We start from the raw sequence: 22666 nt of genomic DNA, 5'->3' as shown, positions 1-22666 counted from the left end.
GAACTGTGCTTGTGTTTCCTTTTCAGTTCTTAAACCTGTCTTTTTTTTTTCGTCTTTGTTAACTCTTTATAATAGGCCCTAGTCTCAGAGAGATTATATTTAAAAACCTATCAGACTGAGATGTTTACAGAAGCAGGAATGACAATTTTGAAGGGCATTAATTAGTAAAAACACATCATATACAGAAAGAGTTGTTAATTTTTGCATCGATGATGTCATTTTCAAAGTGATCATTATTTTCATTCTTCTTAGCAACCAAAGACTCAGAAACCCAACCTGAAAAGATCCATCATTAGTCAAAGATGGGATGCTATTACTTCTACCTTCTTTCTAAAATCTGTATAATGAAAAATAAAGTTCCTGTAAGTTAGCAACATAGTCAGGGTGCAGTTACTGACATACTTAGAATTTACAAACACTTCAAAAAACGGCTAGTGATACCTCTAGTTGGTAAAATATCTTGCTGATTAGTCCCGGCAGAAATGACATATCCTAGGCTAGAACTACTGGCGTGCCTTGGTAATGGGGAATAAATTCTTTAGGATCAGAAACAATGTCGGTTGTATTTCACGTGACACTGGAAACCACGTTTAATGGACAATTGTGCAGAGGTGAGCAGGGACTAAAAAGAGATAATAGGATTTTAAAAATTTGATTTCATTAGTTCTCTCCTTTATTTGCATTTCTCATCACAATAACCTCTGCCTGTAAGTTTTATCCTAGAAAATTTTTTCTCCTTCAATTTCTTCTGGGTGTCTAGGCTGATGGAAAGGCAATACATGTGTAGTCTTAGAAAACTTGAATGAGTTGACAGAATTTTCGGCCTCTCTGAAAATTCGTCTATTGATTTGACAAGACAGTTACATTTTGTGCAGCTTGGACTACTGTAGTCATCATTTTAAGACAAAGCTAAGGCAAAGGCTTCAAGAGAAGCACTGATACGTACGTCCACACACCTGGAACATCTCTGAATCTCAGACTGGAAGAAACATCCAGAGGGCGTGTAGTCTATCCACACTTGTCTAGGAGGAAGAGAGCTTCTAACTGATAAGTTCAGTGTATGCTCTTAGAAATCTCTAGACAAGGACTACCCCCACATTGCCCCTACCTTAGTGATGGGCACACCTCCACACGACACTTCTCTGGTACAATTAAAACTCACCACATACAGTTACTCTCTTGGGCAAAGAAAGAACCAGCCTTCTTATAATCATACTTCACACATTTTTCGCAGTCTTTGAGAAATCATGGAGCTGTGCCAGAAGGCAGGCTATCAGCAAATATTGTTCTGTCAGAAAGATAGAGTCTCAAAATGTTAATATCCAGAAAAACAATTCTGGAAAGATGATTTACTACAAAGAAAATGGTCATTTCCAGATGCCAGTATGAGGTCATGATGAACAGGTGATGCTAAAATGCCTCTATTTTTCATTTTCTGAAAAGCAGTCTCAACTGAGGCTCAAGAGAAGGCTAAGGACATGGTACATTCTGAGTTTTGTGAGGCACTGGTAAAGATGAACAACGTCTGTGCAGGCTGGATGGAGGAATGTGAGCTAGATCATGGTATAGCCACTTGGGTTCATAGCTATTCCAATGGTCACATCTGAAAGACACTGATGTCAACGAGCTGGATCTCTGGTGGCTCATTCTAGAGTTTGGTACTGTCAACGTTTTTCATTGCTACTTCAGAAAAAAAGAGAGCATGCAATTCACAGCTAACATTTACTGAGTGGCAACTACTGTTATAGGCGCTGAGGGAAGAGACCAGAATCAAGAAGTACCCAATATCCAATTTAGTGTATGGGAAAGAAAACATTTGAAATCAGGGAATCTGCTTATTTCTCTGTTTTGCCATTTGCCATTTTTGTGACCTTAGACAAGTCAATTCCCATTTCTGTGTCTCAGTTTTACCTATCTTCAAAATGGGGAAAAGAAAGATCATTAACTAAAAGAATTGTTGTGAGGTTCCTATGAAATTATATAAAAGTGCTTGATAAAATGGAGAGAAGATGCTTAGCTGAGTCTGTGTTCTCTCACTTGATCCCTAGGGAAAGTTCCTGGGCTATGTACTATTAATAGCTTCATTTTATAGGTGAGAAAACTGAGGCACAGAGAGCTTAAAAATGCTATTTTAGCACAGAGGAGTAGGGATGGGTGCATGGCGGGGGAGATGAAAATAAAAAACTGGTATTTGTATCGTATCATATTGGTTAAACTGCCTACGGAAGTATGGCAGAGAGGAATTTTAGGAAAAGAAAACAGCATGGTGAAAAGCATAGCAGTGTGAATAAGCAAACGTGTCTCAGGGAAAATGACTGGATAGATTTTCCTAGAGCATCTGTATTAAGAGTTCTGGGAAAGAACGATGGAGGCGGTGGTAGAAAAGGTAGGCTAGGACCAGATTCTTGAATACATTGGCGCCATAAACCATTGATGACTCAGGAGCAGAGAAGTAAATGATCCCTGAGGCTTTGAGAAAATATTCCAGAGAGCAGGGTGCAGGGTGGCATGGAGACGTAACATTTCCTGGGAGGTAATTTGGGAATTTCTCACAATAGAGCCAGTAAAAAGAGGAATGGAAATAGAAGTTGGTGGATTCAACCAATTTTGGCAGCACATTAAAGTGGCAAATGATCAAGAGGGAGGGATTGATGCTGTGTATTGTGAACTTTTTTACGTATTATGGATTTTTAATTAGAATTAAATCAAGAACTAAAATTCCAGATCATTGAAATAGTAAGTAATAATTCCCTTTTAGTTTGCTCTCTTGAGTCTTGTCAATATACACATTCAGTCCAAAATATGTTTGCCTATGAAAAGCCTTCGACTTTAAAAGTTTCCTAGCTGTCATTTTGACATTGGATATCCTAGTGAGGCACACCTAAATGAACAGGAAGAAAAGAAGGACCGTGTGCCAGTGAAAATAACAGATATAATTTTTAAATATTAGGTATAATTTTTATAAAGAATATTTTCTGAGAAATATTTTTCAGAAGATGATCTCTATCTGCATGACAGTATCAAAATGTAAATCTTAGTTTTATACTTTTGCAATCTAGGAGTTGATGTCTTTTGCAACAGGACTTCAACTTGTATTAACACTAAATGCGTAAATGGGAGGGAGACATGAGAAGGAAAGGGCTACTGTGATATTGGTGAAATGGGTTTTGGAAGATGCACTAACTTCGGTGTTTTAGTAAGTACTGAAGGTGTCATCATATTAAGTAGGGTCTTGTAACCTGAGATCACTGAATACGTTTCAGGCATTCGGGAACTCCCTGATGCAAAATGAATTTACCGTGGGAGAGGCTTGACAAAGTTCATCAAATCGTTAAAGGGATCTATGACACCCAAACTAAAACAAATCACTGTTAGAATTATGGAAGTGAATGACTCCACAGAACAGATATAACCATGAATTTTAAAAAACGAACAAGAACATTTTCTAATTTAAAAGACACTTACGTTTGCTTATAGAAGGCAAAAAAATCTTTCTTTAATTAGCACCCTTTAATTTTTTTCCTTTTGTTACTTCATGTTTAGACACAGTTATTCTCAAGCAGAGGTTTACCAGCAGTCCGAATGAACTAGTGACTCTACAAATTATTTTCTCTATTATTTATACTTTATGACTCTAGATCATAAGGAGGCTGGATAAATTTCAGAAATCATTTAGTTCAACACTTGGCTAAAGCCTGATTTATATCAAATCATCCCAGATGGGGGACTGTTTGTTTTTAAGAATCTGGAGTTCCCCTGTGCTCCCTAGTAAGCCGTTCGTATGCGCCAAAGCAGGGACTCTGGACATTATAAGGTTTTTGCTTCTGCACAATTCAGAGGCATTCTCAGCATTATATAAACAGCTTTCCTCTCTTTGTCTGTGTTTCCCAGTCCAGGGTGCTCTCCTGTGCCATTAGAGTTAGGACATCATGACGTGCCTGGGTAAGTACTCCAGAAATGACAGTGGAGCTGGTGGGCATTTTAGAGCAGATTAGCAACCTGACAGTCCCACACCGAAGGAAACTATCCTCCCAAGACAGGCGCTAAGGAGGCGACCCAATTAGTCTTCACTTCTCTAATTTCCCTGATTACATATCTCCTTTTACCCCGTGTGCTATACCTAGTAAGTTCCCCCAAACATACACCTCATCAAGAAGGCAGAATACTGATGCAATGTAATTTAAAGTCGGGCTGTGTTATGCTAAGATATGTGGCCAACAATGAGACCCAAACAACAAGGAAGCCCCTGAGGCATAAAAAGTGGCTGGTCCAGATAACAGAGCTACTGTGGATTTCAAAGCAAATGAAGAAAGAGACAACTGAATGTCAGCTGGAAAACTTCATTGGAGACAGGGCAACTTTTCTGAGGACTGGGGCGAGGAAGCAACAGTAATTTACCATTACACTCTAGTGAATCAGCGCTTCCTTGGCTCAAATTCCTGGTCATGGGTACTTGTGGGTTGTATAGTCCATGGAAAGGAAGGTAGATCTCTGCAAATCTCTGTGAACCAGCGCTGCAGGATATGCTGAGCCACAAAGGGCAGGTTGTAATCAGGCAAGCGGTTTTTCTTTTAAAAACTTAGATTAATTTTTTTTACATGTTGAAATCCAGCTCATGCTGAGCCCTTCTTTGGACTTAGTCCATTAAGCAGTGAAACAGAGGGGTGAAGGGGGAAAACTCTGGAGCCTAACTGCCTGGATCAATCCTGGTTCCTCAGTAGCTACTGGAAAGCTATATGAACACAGGCGAAGTGCTAAACCCATTGAAGCCTCAGTTTCACTACCTGCAAAATGGGCATAATAGAATGTAAAGTTTGAACAATGCCTGGAACACTAGAAGTCTTTACATAATGTTGTATGGATTAGATAAAAGAAGTATAAAGGGTTTGGTATAGTGTGCTACAGCGTCAATGTTCAATATGTGGTCCTTTTGTTACTATTACTATCAGCGACAATAACACTGACGAGACTGACAGACAAAATGATGGAGAAAGTTATAAAAGTCCTTATGCCAAGGTTACAGAAAAAAAGGAGAGAAATATAATGACCTGCACTGAGCAAGGCTTAACATTTTGGATCTTTAATGGAAAAGAAAGAAGCACACAATGGTAATAAATTAGCGGAATATTGGGAATATGGAGAAATTATCATCGTTGTTTCTTTTTATTTGTGTTTATTGTGTGGTGGTGAGGTGATTATCAGTTTTATTCGAATGTTTTATAAGCTGTTAGAATTATTTACTGAGAACGAACAGATAAGTGGGGATGTTATTCAGCTGTGTCATGTCATGGGTTCTCACAGCTCTTCTAGCAACTTTCCGACAAGGTTAATTAACGAGGGAAGTTCACTGTGGAGGGAAGAGGAGGGGAAGAGCTAGGTGTGTTGGATGATTCATCTTATTGGGGGAACAGGGGGTGAATCACCTCTCCTGTTAGCAGTTCTGGGGAGGAGATAAGGCATTGGGTGGAGACTTTTATGATGTCTTGAGAAAGATGTACTGACAGCGTCATGTCAGAGGACCTTAACATATATAGTTTGATGAAAAGGGAACAGCTCCTAAATCTTTTCCCATCCTAGACATTCAAGGTTGAACTTTGTAATATTTTGTTTCTCAAAGGACCCTTCTTATAGTGAGGTGTCTTTAATCTTAAACCCAAGGAGCTTCAGAAACACTCTTATTCCCTATGATTGCTTGGTGGTCCCTTCTTAGTCACCACTCACAGGTAATATGCCACCTCCTCAGGGAGACCTTCGCGACCCTCCCACCTAAAGTGGTCCCCATCGGAGACTCCCTCACATTACCCTGCTTCACTGTCTGTATATAGCGTAACCTAGTGGTTAAGCACATGGAGTGTGAGCCAGACTCCCAGAGTTCAAACCCTAGCTGTCTCTGCAACCTGTGATGTTGGGTATGCTAATTAACCTCTCTAGCCTCAGTTTCTTCATCTGTAAAATGGAAACAATGAGAATACTTTCTTCTGAGATTGAAGTGAGGGCTAATCCATGTACACTGTACCCTGCCCAACACATTGTAGTGCACATAAATGTTAGCTGTTGTCATTTTGGCCATCATCACTCTCTGAAATCACCGTCTTTATGTATTCACTTATTATTGTCTGTCTCCTCCTATTATGTAGAATGGAATGCCATGAAAGCAGGGGCTTTTTATTGTTCAGCGCTGGGTTTCCAGAATCTAGAACAGGCTCCATAGTAGGAGCTCAATAATTACTTGTTGAATGAATGAAGGTTCTAATGATACTTAAGAAATTAATGTGTCCAATATCAGGTCACTTGCAAAAACAGCCTTAGGTAGGTGCCCCTATGGCAAACAAACAAAACCGAACCAAGCTACTTGGTTTCTTGCTTAGACTGAATCTCAAACTACTTCTCCATATTATGTTTCTACCCATCCATCCACTTTTTCGCAGATTCAAAATTTTACAGAGTTTTACAATCTCTAGTTTTCATGTGAAAGTAATATTTTCCCCAGAATATTACATTACCTAATGATATGGAATTATACTGAATATTGCTTTTTCAAACTATACCTCACCTGTCCCACCTTCTTCTCTCCTCTGATATGCCCCCTACCAATCTGCAAAAACCACTAAAGGTGAAGAATAAATGCTGATAGACAGAAAAGTAATAGTTGAAAGGAAGCCGACAGCTCCTGAATGCTAGAATGCAAAGAATGCATCTTTGTTGCATTAAAAGGACAGCTATCATTACACCTGTAGTTTGCTTATAGAACTCCAAACTTGCTAATGCTGCAGTTACTAATAAATGTATTGTGTGCAATGAAGCAGGAACATGCAAAATGGTCCTAAGAATAGAGTCTGTTTTTTTCCCTCCAACATATCCCTTGTAACAGGCCTTACAGGGTAAAGCTACAGCAGGCATTGCTGCCCAGGTCCTTTCCTTTGCTTTGAAACCTGTTAAAGGTTAAGGACGCTCCACGTGTGCCTTTCAGACTGTAGGACAGCTCAGCTAAAGGTCGTTCACGAAGGGCCTGCTTCCCTTCCTCCTTACTTTTTTTTTTTTGTTCCTGAAGAATTATATCAAATAAAGTGCCTGGCTCTGACTTTTATGCAGCTGCTAGTCTCTTGATGATTTATAGAAGGTTTATAAGGCCTGATGATAATGACTGACCATGGTCATCCTAAAGAACCGCTATCAGAAGCCCGAAACTCTAAAATTGGGAAAGGTCGGGCTGGTCGTGTCCACAGGACATTCCATTTCTGTTTGTCCTCCCACATATAATAAATATTGTTTGAGAGATTGGTTAGTGTGTTGTAAAATTGATATGATTCAGGTTGCCAAAGGCATTTCATAAATTTCATAGGTCTTAATTTATGTTGCTATAGTAACCGCAATGTCGGAGTTTCCCGAGATTAGGAGGCTTTTATATTCTTAACCTTAAAATGATAATAATGTAGATTATGACTCCAGACTGGGTCTTCGCTGTTGCAAGGAACATACACTCTGAATATTCAATAATTGTAATTTCAAAATTAAGATGCCTGATGTCCAACCTGATCTTCTTATTTACGTGTATGAATTTCAGAGGCCAAGATGCTATTGAAATGCAGTCTTTCTCCAAAGAAAAAGGGGTTAAAGGGGGAAGTGGGAAAAGTGGAATTCTTATAAGTGGCGCTTCTAAAACACTTCTTTTAAGGACTGATATGAATTTGGCTTACATTCTCCAACAAAGTGAATTTCTAGCAATCGCTAAAGCCCTTGGTGCATTATTAACAAGTGTTTTAAGAGAAGACCCTGTATTGAGGCATTTGGTGTACCAGCAACGTCTGAAGTGAGACTAAGGGGTAACAAAGCCCCTACCTTGAGACAGAAAGATAGCTAAGAACCCTATGGGCTGCTCAAGTTCACATGTGTTAATTACACGGGCCCCAAGCAGTTGGGAAACTTAATGCAAATGACCTAGGATTGACCTAAGAGAACTATTCCCCACTCCTGGAGCCCAGCTTACCTTATATCCCGAAGATTTGATGTGCACGCCACGTTTGGTCAGAGTAGATTTCATTCGGATGAAAAAGGAACGCTCAAGGGTGTTGTCAGTGGTTAGCAGACTGGGGCTGGTTGACTCCACTGAAGAATACAAAAATACATACACACGATTTAGATCTCTGCACAACCCCTCAGAACTACTGCTCAGGTGCAATCCTTGAGTTCACTAAAAATAAATGACTGACGGGTGCTAAGAGCGTAGTAATCAATTTACCTCATTTAGGAAATGTTTACTTTGCAGAAAATAAAAAAGAGAAATTAATGTATCCAAAGTAACTCCGTTCCAGTTTCTAGCAAGAGCTTTTCAGGCCTTTGAACTTCCAGAAGCAACCTAAGTGGGGTCTGATAGTAGGTAAGTAATGATGGCACATCTGGAGGCTTGGCCGGTGTACACGGAGAGAACTGTCATGAAAAAGAAGGACCCCATAGATTTATGGGATCAGCTAAGACCCAGGCAGAGATGCTTCTGAGATGAGGTAAGGATGACTCGCTCTTTGTTATTCCGGAGAATTCCTCTTGCATCATTTGCCTACTGGGGGTTCTGAGGACCAAAAAACCATCAAGGTCGTGTAGCTGTACCCTGGCCAATACTCTTGCCCTCCTGAGTTGGTTTTCTTCATTGTGGGGAATAAGAAGCAAGAAGTCTTCTCAACTGACTCGAGGTAGAGGGCTAAGAAAAGGATGGATGGACAGAAACAAACAGAAGCTACTCACAATGTCAGCTTTCCATTCCTGTCACTAATGGCAGTGTGTCCCCAGCCTTTATCCGAACACTCTGTGTTTTCACATCTCTGCTTCTGATATGAGAAAATAATAGTCTCCTCTCTTAAGAAAGATATTCTTTCCCTTCCTATGTTTTAGATTAAGTAGAATACGTTTTGACTTATGAAACTTAAAAATGGTAGTTTGTAGTCTTGCTGATCTAAAAACACCTTTATGCAAAAGGTAGAAGGCAACATAAAATCTTTTTCTTTAAAAACAAGCTTCTATGGTATTTTATAAATTTAAGTATTTTTCCTGCAAAAAAATTTAAGTTTGGGGTTTCTCAGCCTATAAATACTCTAATTTTATTCTTCTAAAATAGTACTTTTAAAGTGTTTCTTCTTCTTCTAAAACAAACAAAAATAGGTTTCAACAACAGACAAAGATTTCTTTTGGTGAGCAGCCCTGTGCTAACCCTGATTTTCTCTGGGGTAGGTAAAGACTTAAGAATTAAATATACAGTATGTGAAAATATTTATTAAAACACAGAAAAATAGGCACAACAAACTTTAAAATTTTTAATTATGAAATGTAAGGAAAGGAAATCTCTATTTTTTATATTAAACTTGAGCTCCAATGAAAGAAGAATGAGAGCTACTATTATAACAGAAACCTTGCTATTTGGGTCTGGGGCTTTTCTTGTATCATTTCTATCTTACTATATTTTCCTATATTTATTATGGCATTTTCTATCTGGGGTGATGGGACCCACTGACAAGTGTCCTTTTCTTATGTGTCTCTCTTAAGATTTTCTTTCTTTTTTTGTTTTTTTTTTTTTTTTGTTTTAGAGAGCATGGATCTGATGTCATTTTAAATGTACAGCTTTTTATCACTCAAGGGAAAAGCAGAGCCATGTTATATTTAGTACTTTCATTTCTTCTGATTAAATATGAATTACTATGAAATTTTTCTCATCATCTAACACGCCATAATACGCCAACAGCTTTTTAATACACTATATAAGCACAAACTTCTGCTTCTAAGAGTTTAATATTTGCCCCTCTAATCCAATCACATCAACCTTATTTCTCTTATCAGAGATTCCCATTTTGAAATTAAATGAGCTCATTAGTTTTAATCAAAGCAGAGAGATCAAAACTTAAACGTAAATGCTTTAGATCAGAAGCTGTCAGTCAGCCGTGCAGTTCTATTTTACCTAAAACACAAGATCAGAGACCCTTAGAACCAATTTTTTCTCGTAAGGGATGCCGAGAGCTTGAAGATGCCTATATCCTTTTTTTTTTTTTTCCCTCCAAGGACAGATTATACATTTAAGGTTAGACTTAATTTATAGCAGTTTTTCATCCTGGTGGAAATGGAAAAGTATGCCAATTGACTGTTGTCCTTTTCACATCTATTGGCACTGGTCCTCAGAGACTTGAACTAACATGCAGCCATCAGAATCCACACGACAAACTCAGCCTTACAAATTCAGCTCTGTTCAGCAAGACTGTGTTTGCAATAGCTGAGGACAAATGAAACTTCCCAAAGAAACGAAATATGTTTTAGGCCAGGATCCCGGGTACCCTAACCGAGTAAGGAAGAACCACCTACCTGTGGAGGAGTGAGTAATTGAGGCCTCATTAGAAATTATTATTGTGTTCAGTATGTGTAACCACACAGTAAAACACTTAGTGGGCACGTTAGAGGCCACAGCATGGGTGCTTCCTGCTGGGTGATGGAATGCAAGACGCAAGCTTTGCATGAGCCATGGAAGCAGAACACTGCTTTGTGCCCTGACTGAGGCAGTGAATACAGCAACCCCCATGTATTACAACAATAATTGTCTAAACACTCAGGCGCAGCGTTAATTAAACCCAGGACAACTGGTGTGACAGGAATGCTAAGGTCAGGTTTTGCCCCACTGAAGCTGAGGTTTAAAATCTAAACTAGTCCTAAAGCTTTTTATTTCAAGAGCGTGAGGGTACGGGGGGGGGGGGGGGGTGGGGGGAAAGAAGAGGGGACAACTTAGAAAAAAGTTTGATTTCTGATGAAAATTTCTCTTTTAATTCCATATGACTTTCCAGTTCTGAGGAAGGGGCAGAAGTAATGTGCCACGCTGTCTTATCAAAGGGACGTGGACCAAAATCTCACAGTACACACACACCACGGCCATGTTTCCTCAGGGGCTAGCAAACGTACTCTGGTTACCCCAGCTCTGACAATGTTTGTCTCTCAGATACAAAGACGTATTATCTGCATGTGACAGATAATGTGAGAGCAGCAGCTTAGAAGAGAAGTTTCGAAGGTCAGAAGCACTATTTTCATGAAGGTTCTGTTGGGAGAGAGCCAAGGCAGCATGACCTCAGTGATGTGTGACATGACTGTAGCACTGAATAGAGAAGGGATGTGTGTGTGTGTGTGTGTGTGTGTGTGTGTGTGTGTCTGTGTGTATTGTGGGGGTGTGAAGAGAAGATGGAGTAGTGAGAAAAGTATCCTTACGACTGGTGCTCTGTAAAAACAATGGGAACCAGTAAATGCCAAAGAAGCATTTTAGAGTGCTTTCTAGACCTCAAATACTTTTCTGTCAACTTTTTGAGGCAGGCCATGATTGCTGCATACTCTGACAAGAAATTTGGGATTCAGAGAAGTTACATCTGCTGTCTGAGACATAAAAGAAATTTATGGGAAGAACTAGATTAAGTGGTCAAAGCTCACATGTGGCCAGTTTTGACCTATGAATTATAAACAAGGAGCTGAAAAAACAAAAACAAGACCCATGCAACTAAAAGCTAGATAAGGCAATATACTCTATTTTGCTGAATCTCAAGGGTCTTAACTTTTTAATAAATCTAAATTATCTCCGCTCTTGAAATGTCAGTTTTTGCATATTTTGTAAAATTTACAGAACAATTTATAACAAAAGTTGTCATAATTTTTAGGTTGGCAAATGCCACCATAATGTGAAATCGTATCTGTGTTATTCCACATCTGTTTATGATTCCCTAACTGATATTGTAGTTGCTGCTTCCTTATCATTATGTAGGAACAGGAGGTGGGGGGGAAGTGGGAAAGGAGGGGCTGACTGAGTACCATTTAGCTGTCACTGGCCAATCCTAGGGCCAGGTCCCCTCTCAACACTTAGTATTCTCTCCAGGGTCTCTGCACGTGTATGAGACCAAAGCATAAGACGGGCCTTTTATTTTAGTACATTCCAAACGTTTTCAGTGCAATTCTAGTGCCAGAACCCTCCAAGTGTCACCAAATCCTGATGTGTGAGGGAGAAAAAAGCAAAATTAAGTTTTGAGGTAACATTGTTATTCCTCAATTGTGAACAAAGTATTTGTCCTTTTAAAGGAGAACTGGAGTTGGGGTAAATCATTAAGATATGAATTTAAATACACTCTTCCCCACTTCATCACCTAAATGAACCTTTCCTTTTTCAGATGTTCTGTGCACACAGGACAAATCAAAGTGCAAATAACCAAAGTGATTTTCCAAAAGAAGGGAGACAATGTTGGTTCATGCTGCAATTATGTTGATAAAGACAAATTGTTTCATTGTCATATGGTGTTAGCTTGCTTAGATACTGATGTATTTTGGGACCTTAGAATGAGTGTGTGTCAAGTATATGACAAGTTGTTTCTTACTAAATTTTGCCTGCACTTCTTCAGCGACTTGGAAGTTAGGTATGGTCATATGGCTTTCTGTGCCAATAAAATATGAGCAAGTCACGTGTCACTTCCACCTGGAATTTTCTACAAGAAGCAGTCATGAGATGTTACTTTCTCTTTCCCTCTGCCACTATCCACATTTCAGATGGTGGCTGCTCCATCAGCCTGGGTCTTGGAATGAAGACAATGTGGCGTAGAACCCTCCACCAACCCTCCCAGAAATCAATCATCCTTATAATTTGGGGACTGTTTTTTTTTTTTTTACTGCAATAAAACTTAGCCTGTAATGACTGATACAAATACCAAATCTTTATTATTACATAAAAAGAGTCAGTATGTTGTTCAAGTCTCCCAGCTGGTCAGTGACAGAGCACAGAGACATGACATAGGTCTGACTGACCCCAAAGGTCATGATGTCGATACAACGTTCTTACAGTAACTTATATCCATCCTCATTTTATCTTTTATGCTAGGTATTCCAGGGCAGTAGGGCTGAGACTTGTCTAACTCTGATCCTAGCATGGTTCCTTCTACCCAGAGCAAAGATATATATCTATATCTATATGTAGATATAGATATATATCATCTTTCTCGCTCTCTTTCTGTGTGTGTGTGTGTGTGTGTATATACATACACATATATATGTATATATATATGTATATATATGTATATATATATATATATATATATAGTGCCAAAAAAATGTATACACATTTTAAGAAAGGAAAACTGTTTAAAATTATAATACTCAATATATACCAATAACAAAAGATGAATACAAGTCACGGTTGACTTCTGCAATTACAAGAGGTTTACCATCAGCGTTCAGACATTTCTGATTACGGCAAACTACTGCTTGAGCAATGCTGACCAAAGGGTCCACTTGTGTACATTTTTTGGCACCCCCGGTATGTATATATGTATATGTATGTGTATATTTATATTTATATTATTTATATTTACAATATATTAATATGTTGAAAAACTAACAGTCATTAAATGTTGACTTTAAACAAGATCTTCCCAACTTAATTTCCCAAGCACGGTAAAAATAAATCTTTTCTCACACAAATGGTCCCAGCAGATTTTGTGTTTATCCAGGATGACATCTGTGCCAATTTGATGTCAGAAATTCTTCAATACACCTCCTTCCAAAAGGTGGAGCCTATTTCCTCTCCTCTCACACATGGGCTAGACTTCCAATAGCACCTGGTGGAATCAGCAGTGTATGACGTGGTCATCACAGGCAGGGTGGCTTCCTTGTTGCTCTCTCCTGGGTCACTGACTCTGAGGGAAGCCAGCTGCCATGTTATGAGGATACTGGCGCAGCCCTGTGAAGAGGCCAGTGAACTTCCTCATAACAACTGAGGCTTCCTGCTAACAGTCACATAAGTGAGATTAGAAGTAGCACCTCCTGCCGCAGTCCAGCTTTCAGATGACTGTCCTCTGACTGACATCTCCATCGAAACCTCATAAAAAATCCTGAGCTAGAACTACCGTGTTTCCCCCAAAATAAGACCTAGCGAGACCATCAGCTCTAATGTGTCTTTTGGAACAAACATGAATATAAGACCCGGTCTTATTTTACTATACTATAAGACCGGGTCTCATCTAACATAACATAAGACCGGGTGTTATATTCGTGTTTGCTCCAAAAGACGCAGTAGAGCTGATGGTCTGGCTAGGTCTTATTTTCGGGAAAACACGGTACTCAGAGAAGCTGCAACTAAATTCCTGACCTGTAGAAACTACGTGAGATATCTTTCTTTTTTTTTCTTTTTAAGCTGTCAATATTTGAGGTAATTTGTTATACAACGATAGCTAACTAATATAACATCCATGTAGAGACTCTTTGGAAAAATCATAGTCTTGTTTTGATATGCAACAACCACATATGTTTGAAAAACTCATGTGATAAAGAGAAGGAATGCGTTGCCCAGTGTGTCAATACCTGGAGAATTCACACATGCAAGGAAAACTACCTGCAATGCTGATTTTTGTAACCAAGGTCTGTGTTCTCAAAGGTAACTGCTCAATTGATTTTTTAAAATGTGCAATTTGCAAAATGTGCTATCAACAGTGTCATCTACAAGATCACGAGATCTTGAAAGGCAGGTGTAATGTCTTGCTTGTCTTTTTTATTGTATCTATTTGCTCTTCTCCAGCCTCCTTCATCTCCCCAAGTTCCTAGGATTGTGTTTTATGTAAGTAGGCACTCAATCTGCATGTTGAATAAAGGAACATTCAGATGCTTTCTTTGAAGAAGAATTATTCACTTTACCCCTGCCATTCTCACACCAAACATCTTGTCCAAGAAGTTGTTTTTTTGTTTTGTTTTGTTTTGAGGGAATCATTACGTCTTCCCCCTGTATTCATCTCTAAGGAAGCATTTTCTGCAAAAGTGTTATTTTGAGAGTCGTGGACCAGTGAGTTCGGTAGTTAAAAGAGGATTGGCCCGATTTCCCCCAGAATTAGAGGATACTTTGTTCTCTGTCTTTTGAGAGTTGGTTTTTATCCCACTAGTCTGTCCTTGACCGTGTGCCAGGGCAACTGTGAAGGGGGTAATGGCCCTTAGTAGACTAGACGGGCCCCTCGGCCACTGACAGCGAGGCAGCACCCACCATTCCCGGTGGACACAAGTTGTCCCGTTTTTTGGATGTCATGCATGTGCAGTCCCAGCCGTTACGCTCTGGCTCAGCAGTCAGCCTCTGTCTGCTTCAGGGCTTGCTCTGGAGTACCATGGAAAAACCAAATTTATTTAAGTCTCGTTAGGGCTGATTCCTGTTCCCACTCAGTTGTGAGTCTTCAGCTTTGTTTAGAAACTTATGAATCATTAACTGAAACTCCAGAGCATAGCTGTGAAAATAATTGTGGTTCAATAGTGATGCAATAAACTTCTTTCAAAGTCACATTAAAAAATAATCCAGCAACTAACTAACTAACTAACTAAATAGATAAATAATCTGCCAATCCATGCCACCTGTCATCACAAAGTCTCCGGCAATGTCCCCTTGCCTTGGATGAGAATCCCAATGCATGAGGTTGCCTTTCAGGTTTTCTGCGCCTGGCAGGGGTTGCTATTTGGTGCGGCTGTCCCCTGAGGGAGGGGAGAATGTTCAGCTGCCGCCTGCTGCTCTGCAGTTTGTGTTTGCATGATACCACTCTGGGGAAATATACACAGTGTCAGAGTCAAGCTGCTACCATTGGGTGTTTCTATACACAACTCCTGAGCAACAGGAAAGTTCAAGGGGAAAAACTGGGTATTGTAAAGATAGCCTTTGAGAGTACATGACATCCAGTGTGACCCATTATGCAGCAGGCTGTGCACGCCAACAAACATGCCATATGAATACTGCAAGCGAATGTTCTAAATTACTTCTTAGAGACTCCCTATAAATGTTGCCACTTGAGGGATCTATTCTGGGAGAAAAATACAGCATGGCCTCCCGGGACAGTGCTTGGATTCCATTACCAATATTGTGTATGGGATCGAGGGTGGCAATGCTTTTATCACGACTATAAAGTGGTTACGAGCCAATTCCTCATATAAAACATACTCACTAACATTGAGGCTTCCCCGCCCCCTTCTGTTTCCTTCTTTTATTTCCTTCCTTCTTTCCTTTCCTTTCCTTTTTATTTTTTTAACAACAAGCATGATGTCAGACAAAGGGCATCAGGCATAGTCTTTGTAGTACAAAACAAAATAACAATACATAAACACCTTTGTGAAGGCAGCTCGAAACCCCATGTTTTCTATTAAAAAGTCATGTTCAATCTTCACTGTTGATAGAACCGAATAGCTAACACAGAAAACATTGTATATCAGAAAGGTCAATAGTTATTATGAGCTACAAATATATTTTTTTCCCATCCTTCAGGCTGTTTAGCGCATATCACAGCATGAGCAGCTGTCTTCTTTAATGCTTTTAAAATTAGAATCCCAAAGAGGAAGAAAAAATTATAGTTGCAATGATTGCTCTCTGCTTTTGTAAGTTTACTTTAATATACTATTTTATATACATGAGTCTTCCGTGCAGCCTATCCATGAAGCAGTAACTGGTTACTAGTATCGAGTCGAACTGCCGTATTTATTTTCTTAGCATTCTGGCCAAAACTCCAGCTCAGGCGCAGATGTTGTCGACATACTATATTTTAAAAAGGAGTTATATAGAGGAGTCTCGTTACAGGCACTTGCAGACACATACACATGCATCCTGGCTTTTCATTGCTTTAATGCTCTATGACTAACTATAACAATGCCATGTGATGAGAAACAATTATGCAGCACTGGGTGAAAAATCAGGCAGTGATTCAAACCATGGATACACAAAGTATCACTCTCTACTGGGCAGGCCCGAGAGTGTACCTTTTAAATTTTTAAAGTCTGGTTTTCTGCCTGTCTCTGGAATGTCTTGCCCTTAGCACACGGCCCTAAAAGACAATAGAATATTTTGAATAGCACATGTAAGCACATATCACATGTTTTATTATAACTCACTTAGTTTTTGTTCAGGGATTTAAATTGAATACTTACTGAGTATCTATAATGAGCTGGAACCATGTATAACAGTGCTTACATTTTGGAGGAGGGGAAAATACATAACAACAAGAGCAATGCAGAGTCAGGGGCTGGAGAGGGATGAGGGATACATTTTGCTTGGGTGGTCACAGGGACCTCTCTGAGGAGACGGCACCTGAGAGGGTACTAAGTCATGTGGCTCTCTGTGTGGGTAAAGATGACAACATGCGAACACCTCCATTCTCATGATTCACATTGCAATTTCATGATTCCAGATTTTGGTAAAAGGCTTTACAGAAAACTGTTATTTGGAGAGATATGCACTAGTGACAAGGAAATTCTAGCAATGTTGCCCTTTGAGTTTCTAGAAAATGTTTTGGAAATTTTAAGTTATTAAAACAATTCTTTTCTGCAATAGCAGGTTAGATAGGAGGGTGTGTGTGTGTGTGTGTGTGTGTGTGTGTGTGTGTGTGTAGTGAAGGCATGATCTGGTTTTTCTACAAAACATTATTCCCATCCCCTGATCCCCCACCCCTTTGGCAACCATCATCTTATTCTCTGTTATCTATGGGTCTGTTTCTATTTTGTTTATTCATTTGTTTTGTTTTCTTAGATCCCACATACTAGTGAAATCATATGGTATTTGTCTTTCTCTAATTTATTTCACTCAGTATAATACCCTCTAGGTCCATTTATGTTGTCGCAAATGGCAAGATTTTATTCTTTTTATTACTGAATAATATTTCATTTTGTGTGTGTGTGTGTGTGTGTGTGTGTGTTTCACATTTTCTTTATCCAATCGTCTATTGATGGACATCTAGGTTGCTTCCATATCTTGGCTATTGTAAATAATGCTGTGATGAACACAGGGGCGCATATATCTTTTTGAATTAGTGTTTTTGTTTTCTCTGGGTAAATACCCAGGAATGGAATTACTGGATCGTATGGCAGCTCTATTTTTAATTTTTTGAGGAACCTCCATACTGTTTTCCATAGTGGCTGCACCAATCTGCAATCCTACCAACAGTGTATGATGGTTCCCTTTTCTCTACATCCTCACCAACGGTTGATGTTTGTTGATTTATTGATGATAGCCATCTGACAGGAGTGAGGTGATATATCATTGTTGTTTTGATTTGCGTTTCCCTTATAATTAGTGATGTTGAGCATCTTTACATATATTTGTTGGCCATCTGTATGTCTTCTTTGGAGAAATGTCTATGCAGGTCCTCTGCCCATTTTGAAATTGTATTGTTTGTTTTTTTGGTGTTTATCCTTTGAACTTTTGTTCAAAATTATTTGTTTTTAGTATATCACTTATTTTAACATGTAGGAAACGAAGAGAGGAGTTGATGGACAGAATTATCCAGAGTGTCCCCTGCCGCCCAGGCATACGCACTGGTGTTGTAAATTCTTTGGGGAGCTCCAGAAAGAGCAGCTTCAATAGAAAAATGGGATAAAGATTGAGTCAATAAGTGATATACTTCTCCATGGTGATTTTTGGTGATAAAAATAAAGAGACCTTGAGTATGTTTACTGATTGAGAGGACTGAGCTTAAGGTGGTCTACATTGGAAATTTCATTGAAGAACTGAAATCATAAGAGATATTTAATCATAACAGAAAAAGAGAAGCCTCTGATGTTGGGGGAAGAAAAAAAAGGATGCGAGAGAATAAATGGAGAGGAGGAGGAAGAAAGAGAGGAGTGTGATGGGAATGGTGTTCAACAATTTAATCTCAACAGACTAAAGGTCGTTTGCGGAGATTAAGTGGGAGAAGGAGAGGATTTTGAGAGCGGAAAAAAAGGTGTGAAGCAGCCCATGTGAGCAAAGCAACGAGAATCAATAGAAAATAATAAGATTGCACAGTGGCTAGAAGTTCCATGGCTTAAATGTAAGAGCACTAATTTGCTAGTGTACCCTCATGATAACAGCTTTGTGGTTTTTCCAGGCAGCGCTCAGGACAGTGGGCTTTTCCCACGGATGGGAGCCAAGCCAGCACAATGGGAATGAAAGAAAGTCAATAGAGCGAGGGATCCCAAAGGGTTAAGACACAAGCAAGTGAAACTGACAGTGATGAGCTGGGGAATAGGGAAGGATGGCAGGGCAGGGGGGTGACATGGATGAGGCCGCCAATAAGGAGTTTTGTTCAGAGAATGCCTTGCGAGAATATTTATTGCTTTTAAACAAGTTTATATCTCTCTCCATTTTTTTTTCCTGTGTTCATAGAAAACTTGGAAAATCTAAAAAAAGTATTAAAAAAAAAATCTCTAGTCACCTTACTAGCCAGCTACAGTCACAACTAACATTAGCATGTTTTGTTGCAGTCTTATTTACTATTTATTTATATATTTATTTCAAATTGGGATCATTCCTGGGTCTCCCATATTTTGAATGTTAAAAAAGTTATAACTCACTATGTAATAATAGCTGTACTTTTACTAGACACTATTTAGGGAATAAAAGGATGCGGGGCTCTAGTGGTCTTGATTGCAAATCAGTTTTTTTTTTTTTTTTTAAAGAAATTACAGTATCTGCACTTGCCCGTATCAGTATATCACTTTCAAACACACTACTTTACTGGCTATGTAATGTTCCATTGCATGGTGATGAATTTCTCTGAAATTAATCCTCCTTCAACTTTCTTATGATTTCTTAGGGTGGATATACAGAAAGAGTATCACTGGGTCAAAGAGCATGAACCTTTTTTTTTTAAAGCTAATATGTATAAACTGATTTCCAGTTTACATGTGCTCTATCAGTTTACATGTTTATCAGCAATGTTTGATGATGCTCATATCACTGTCTTGAAACATTTGTTTTTATTTGATAAAAACATTAGTGAAAGATACAGAGAAAACACTTTACTGGGGTCTCCCTAAAAGGCGATATGTAAAAACATCTCATGTGTTTTTAATTTGTATTTTTATTTCTAATGAATTTGAATAATGTTTTAAGATATTTATTGGCTATTTGTATTTTTCAATGAATCATATATTTATGTCATCTATTTTCCAATTGGGTTTTTAGTGTTTTTCTTATCAATTTGAATGAGACACACACACACATATGTATGCACATACATGTATATGTATGTATATAGTACATATATATACATATATATTATATTTTAAGGATACTATCTTTGACATATTTCTTGCAAATATTTCCCCATTTGTTTGCCTTTTACTTCTATTTACAATGTTCATTGACACACATAAAATTTTCAATTTCATATGGAGAAATCTATAGATTTCCCTCTTTGTAACTTGTTCTGTTGCTTTTGTATCTTAGAAAGTTTTTCTCCATTTTTTTTTTTTTTACCAGATGTTCAGCATCTTAAAAATGAATGACAGTTAAAGGTCAAGGTATGATCGTGCCAATGGCTAAAGGTAAGTCAAATAATGAGTTTTTTGAGCTTTCGCAGTCAAGGTCATGTGTGTGAAATAGTTACCCACCCTGGAAACTTTCATCTGGCACCTGCTGCTTCCTTGAGGAGACTGCTCTTCAGGAAAACTGTGGGGCGTGAGCTGCACCATGGAGGAAGACTGGTGGTGACGTGGGTGTTGACAGACAATGGCACTGAGAACAGGTAAAGAATGCTACATTTTTAAAGAAAAAGTTTCAAAGGACGATGTTGGGGGAAATGGTGTGGAAGTGGGAGCAAACTATGATAATCACTCCTCGTTCATGATGGGAGAGTACGAAGCATAGAATCCTGGCCTCTGTTAACAGAGCATTTTGAGAGCCGTAGTCCCCAAGAGAGAAAGGTTTCAATTACAGTAAAGGGGCAGAAGTGGGGTTTGTGAAGAAGATGGTGGCTATCACAGAGTTTACTCCTAAGTAGGTTTCACAGATAAAATATAAGGTACCTTGTTAAATTTGAATTTCCGATAAACAAAGACTTTTTCTTTTTTTTTTTAGTGTGAACCAAAGATTGCTTCAAATGTAACAGGGACTCCTATTTCTATTTACTTACATCTGGCAGCCCTGCTCCTAGAAAAATGAGGACGCTATGTGGCACTAAGGAAGGGTTTTGCATGAGAACAGTCATGTGGTTATAGAATAAAGAATGAACGAGTTTAGAAGATTGGCTTGAGATACTTTAGTTGGACAGAGAAACAGTTCTGAATGGCTGGAACTTTCTCACTGAAAAGTGTTAGAGAACTAAGCAATAATTGAAAATCCAAATGAATACTGGTGTGATCACGTGGACTTTGCAAATTTGCCTTCTCAGAGATGGAGTCCAACTTTAATTTTCTGTGTGAGCGTGTGTGTGTCCTGAGATGGAAAGCCTGGGTTGGCGGGTCTCCACAATTGTCTCCAGAGTTGTATCTTCTGCTAATTTATTATTTTCTATCATATAGAAGGAATTTGACTGGGCAGCTAGAATTTGTTAGTTTTATTATGGCTCCATTCCAGCATGTCTTGCAGTGGTTATTTTTCAAAATGGTTTCAGTTAGAAGTATTGTATTAAATCCATCATCAATAAAAGGTTGAGGGTTATATATAGGAGAATATTCTTAGTAACATTATTTATAGTTTGCAATAATTTAGAGTAACCAGAAATGGAAGATGACCTGATAATTATCTATATTTGTTATTTTGTGAATAGACATCTATTTTTCATGTCTTTAATTAAGCAAATTTTCCTTTCTCTTATGATCCACTAAGTTTCAGCGACCACTGCTCCATCTTAACACCTAAATAAAGATGTTTAATTTGCCAGAAGTAGCCCTGCTCTACTTTGAGAATGATAAGACTTCATCATCATGATCTTGGTCAGCTAATATACGTGCAGGCATCATAATGGATGTATAGGCATCATTTCCATATCTCAACTTGACATTGAGTCATTTGTATATTTTCTTCAAGGTTATACATAATCTTCTCAAGTGGCGGGGACAAAAAACAGCAGTCATTTTTTTTTTAATTCATTTACATAGTTTGCAATTATCCTGGCTGTAGAATTACCCTCTTTTCTTCCATTTAAAAAGATCAAAGCTATTGCTAATGGTGAGGGGGGAAATGGGGTAGAAGCAGCCTTTTCCCAAACTGAGTACAAAGCAAATTTGTTGATATTAATTATTGCCCCTTTCCCTGCTTCACATATAGCTCTCCAATGAGGTACTTGATACAGTTAACATCAACATTGCTAGCGTTGTATCAGATGGCTTCTGGGTCTAAATTGTATATTCTATAATGCCAAATAATCATTTTAAGAACTGGCACCAGGTATCCTTGTTGCCTGGTAGCTGGACGCTCCCACAGCGTTTGTCATAATTGTTTGATGGTTAATTTCCCCGACTGCGGGTTGCCTTTGTTCCAGGTCTTCAGTTATTTGACCTAAGGTGAGAACGAATCCATCTATAATAGTACGCTTGCCTGTGCCTATTTTTCATCTTATTATTGCATTTATTCCCAACAAACTCCATTTTCATGTCATTAGTAAAGTTCTTGGTGTTTTCCAGTAGCTTGAGAAGCTGCTTTTTAGAAATGACATAAAAGTTCAGGTCACAGACGTGGAGAAAATGCCCATGTCGCCATGCTTACAATTGTATTTTACTCAAAACTATGACCTGCATTCCTTAGTTTCCTCCTGTATCATTTCAGTTACAAGCAAAACCATATACATCCAAGTAAGTTTCCCTGAAATAGTAAATGTTTTATACATCAAACACTTGAGATGGAGCAGTCTTTTCTTCTGTAGAAAGACATTAGTATATTTTCTTTTCATTGCACAACTTA

The 22666-nt window shown here is 38.6% G+C and overlaps 1 protein-coding gene across 10 annotated transcripts in view; it reads right to left on the bottom strand.

Moving 5' to 3' along the window:
* NPAS3 (neuronal PAS domain protein 3) overlaps positions 1 to 22666 on the bottom strand; it is an 848147-nt gene that overhangs the window by 56857 nt on the left and 768624 nt on the right. For all 10 annotated transcript variants that reach the window (XM_033109513.1, XM_033109503.1, XM_033109504.1 and 7 more), the window contains one exon: positions 7988 to 8106. In XM_033109513.1, coding sequence (XP_032965404.1) covers positions 7988 to 8106 — 119 coding nt within the window. The remainder of the gene's footprint in view (positions 1 to 7987; positions 8107 to 22666) is intronic.

The sequence above is a fragment of the Rhinolophus ferrumequinum genome, chromosome 6 (genome assembly GCF_004115265.2).
Source record: "Rhinolophus ferrumequinum isolate MPI-CBG mRhiFer1 chromosome 6, mRhiFer1_v1.p, whole genome shotgun sequence".
Taxonomy (NCBI): domain Eukaryota; kingdom Metazoa; phylum Chordata; class Mammalia; order Chiroptera; family Rhinolophidae; genus Rhinolophus; species Rhinolophus ferrumequinum.
Note: the sequence above shows the minus strand (reverse complement) of the source record. Positions and strands in the feature narration are given on the sequence as shown.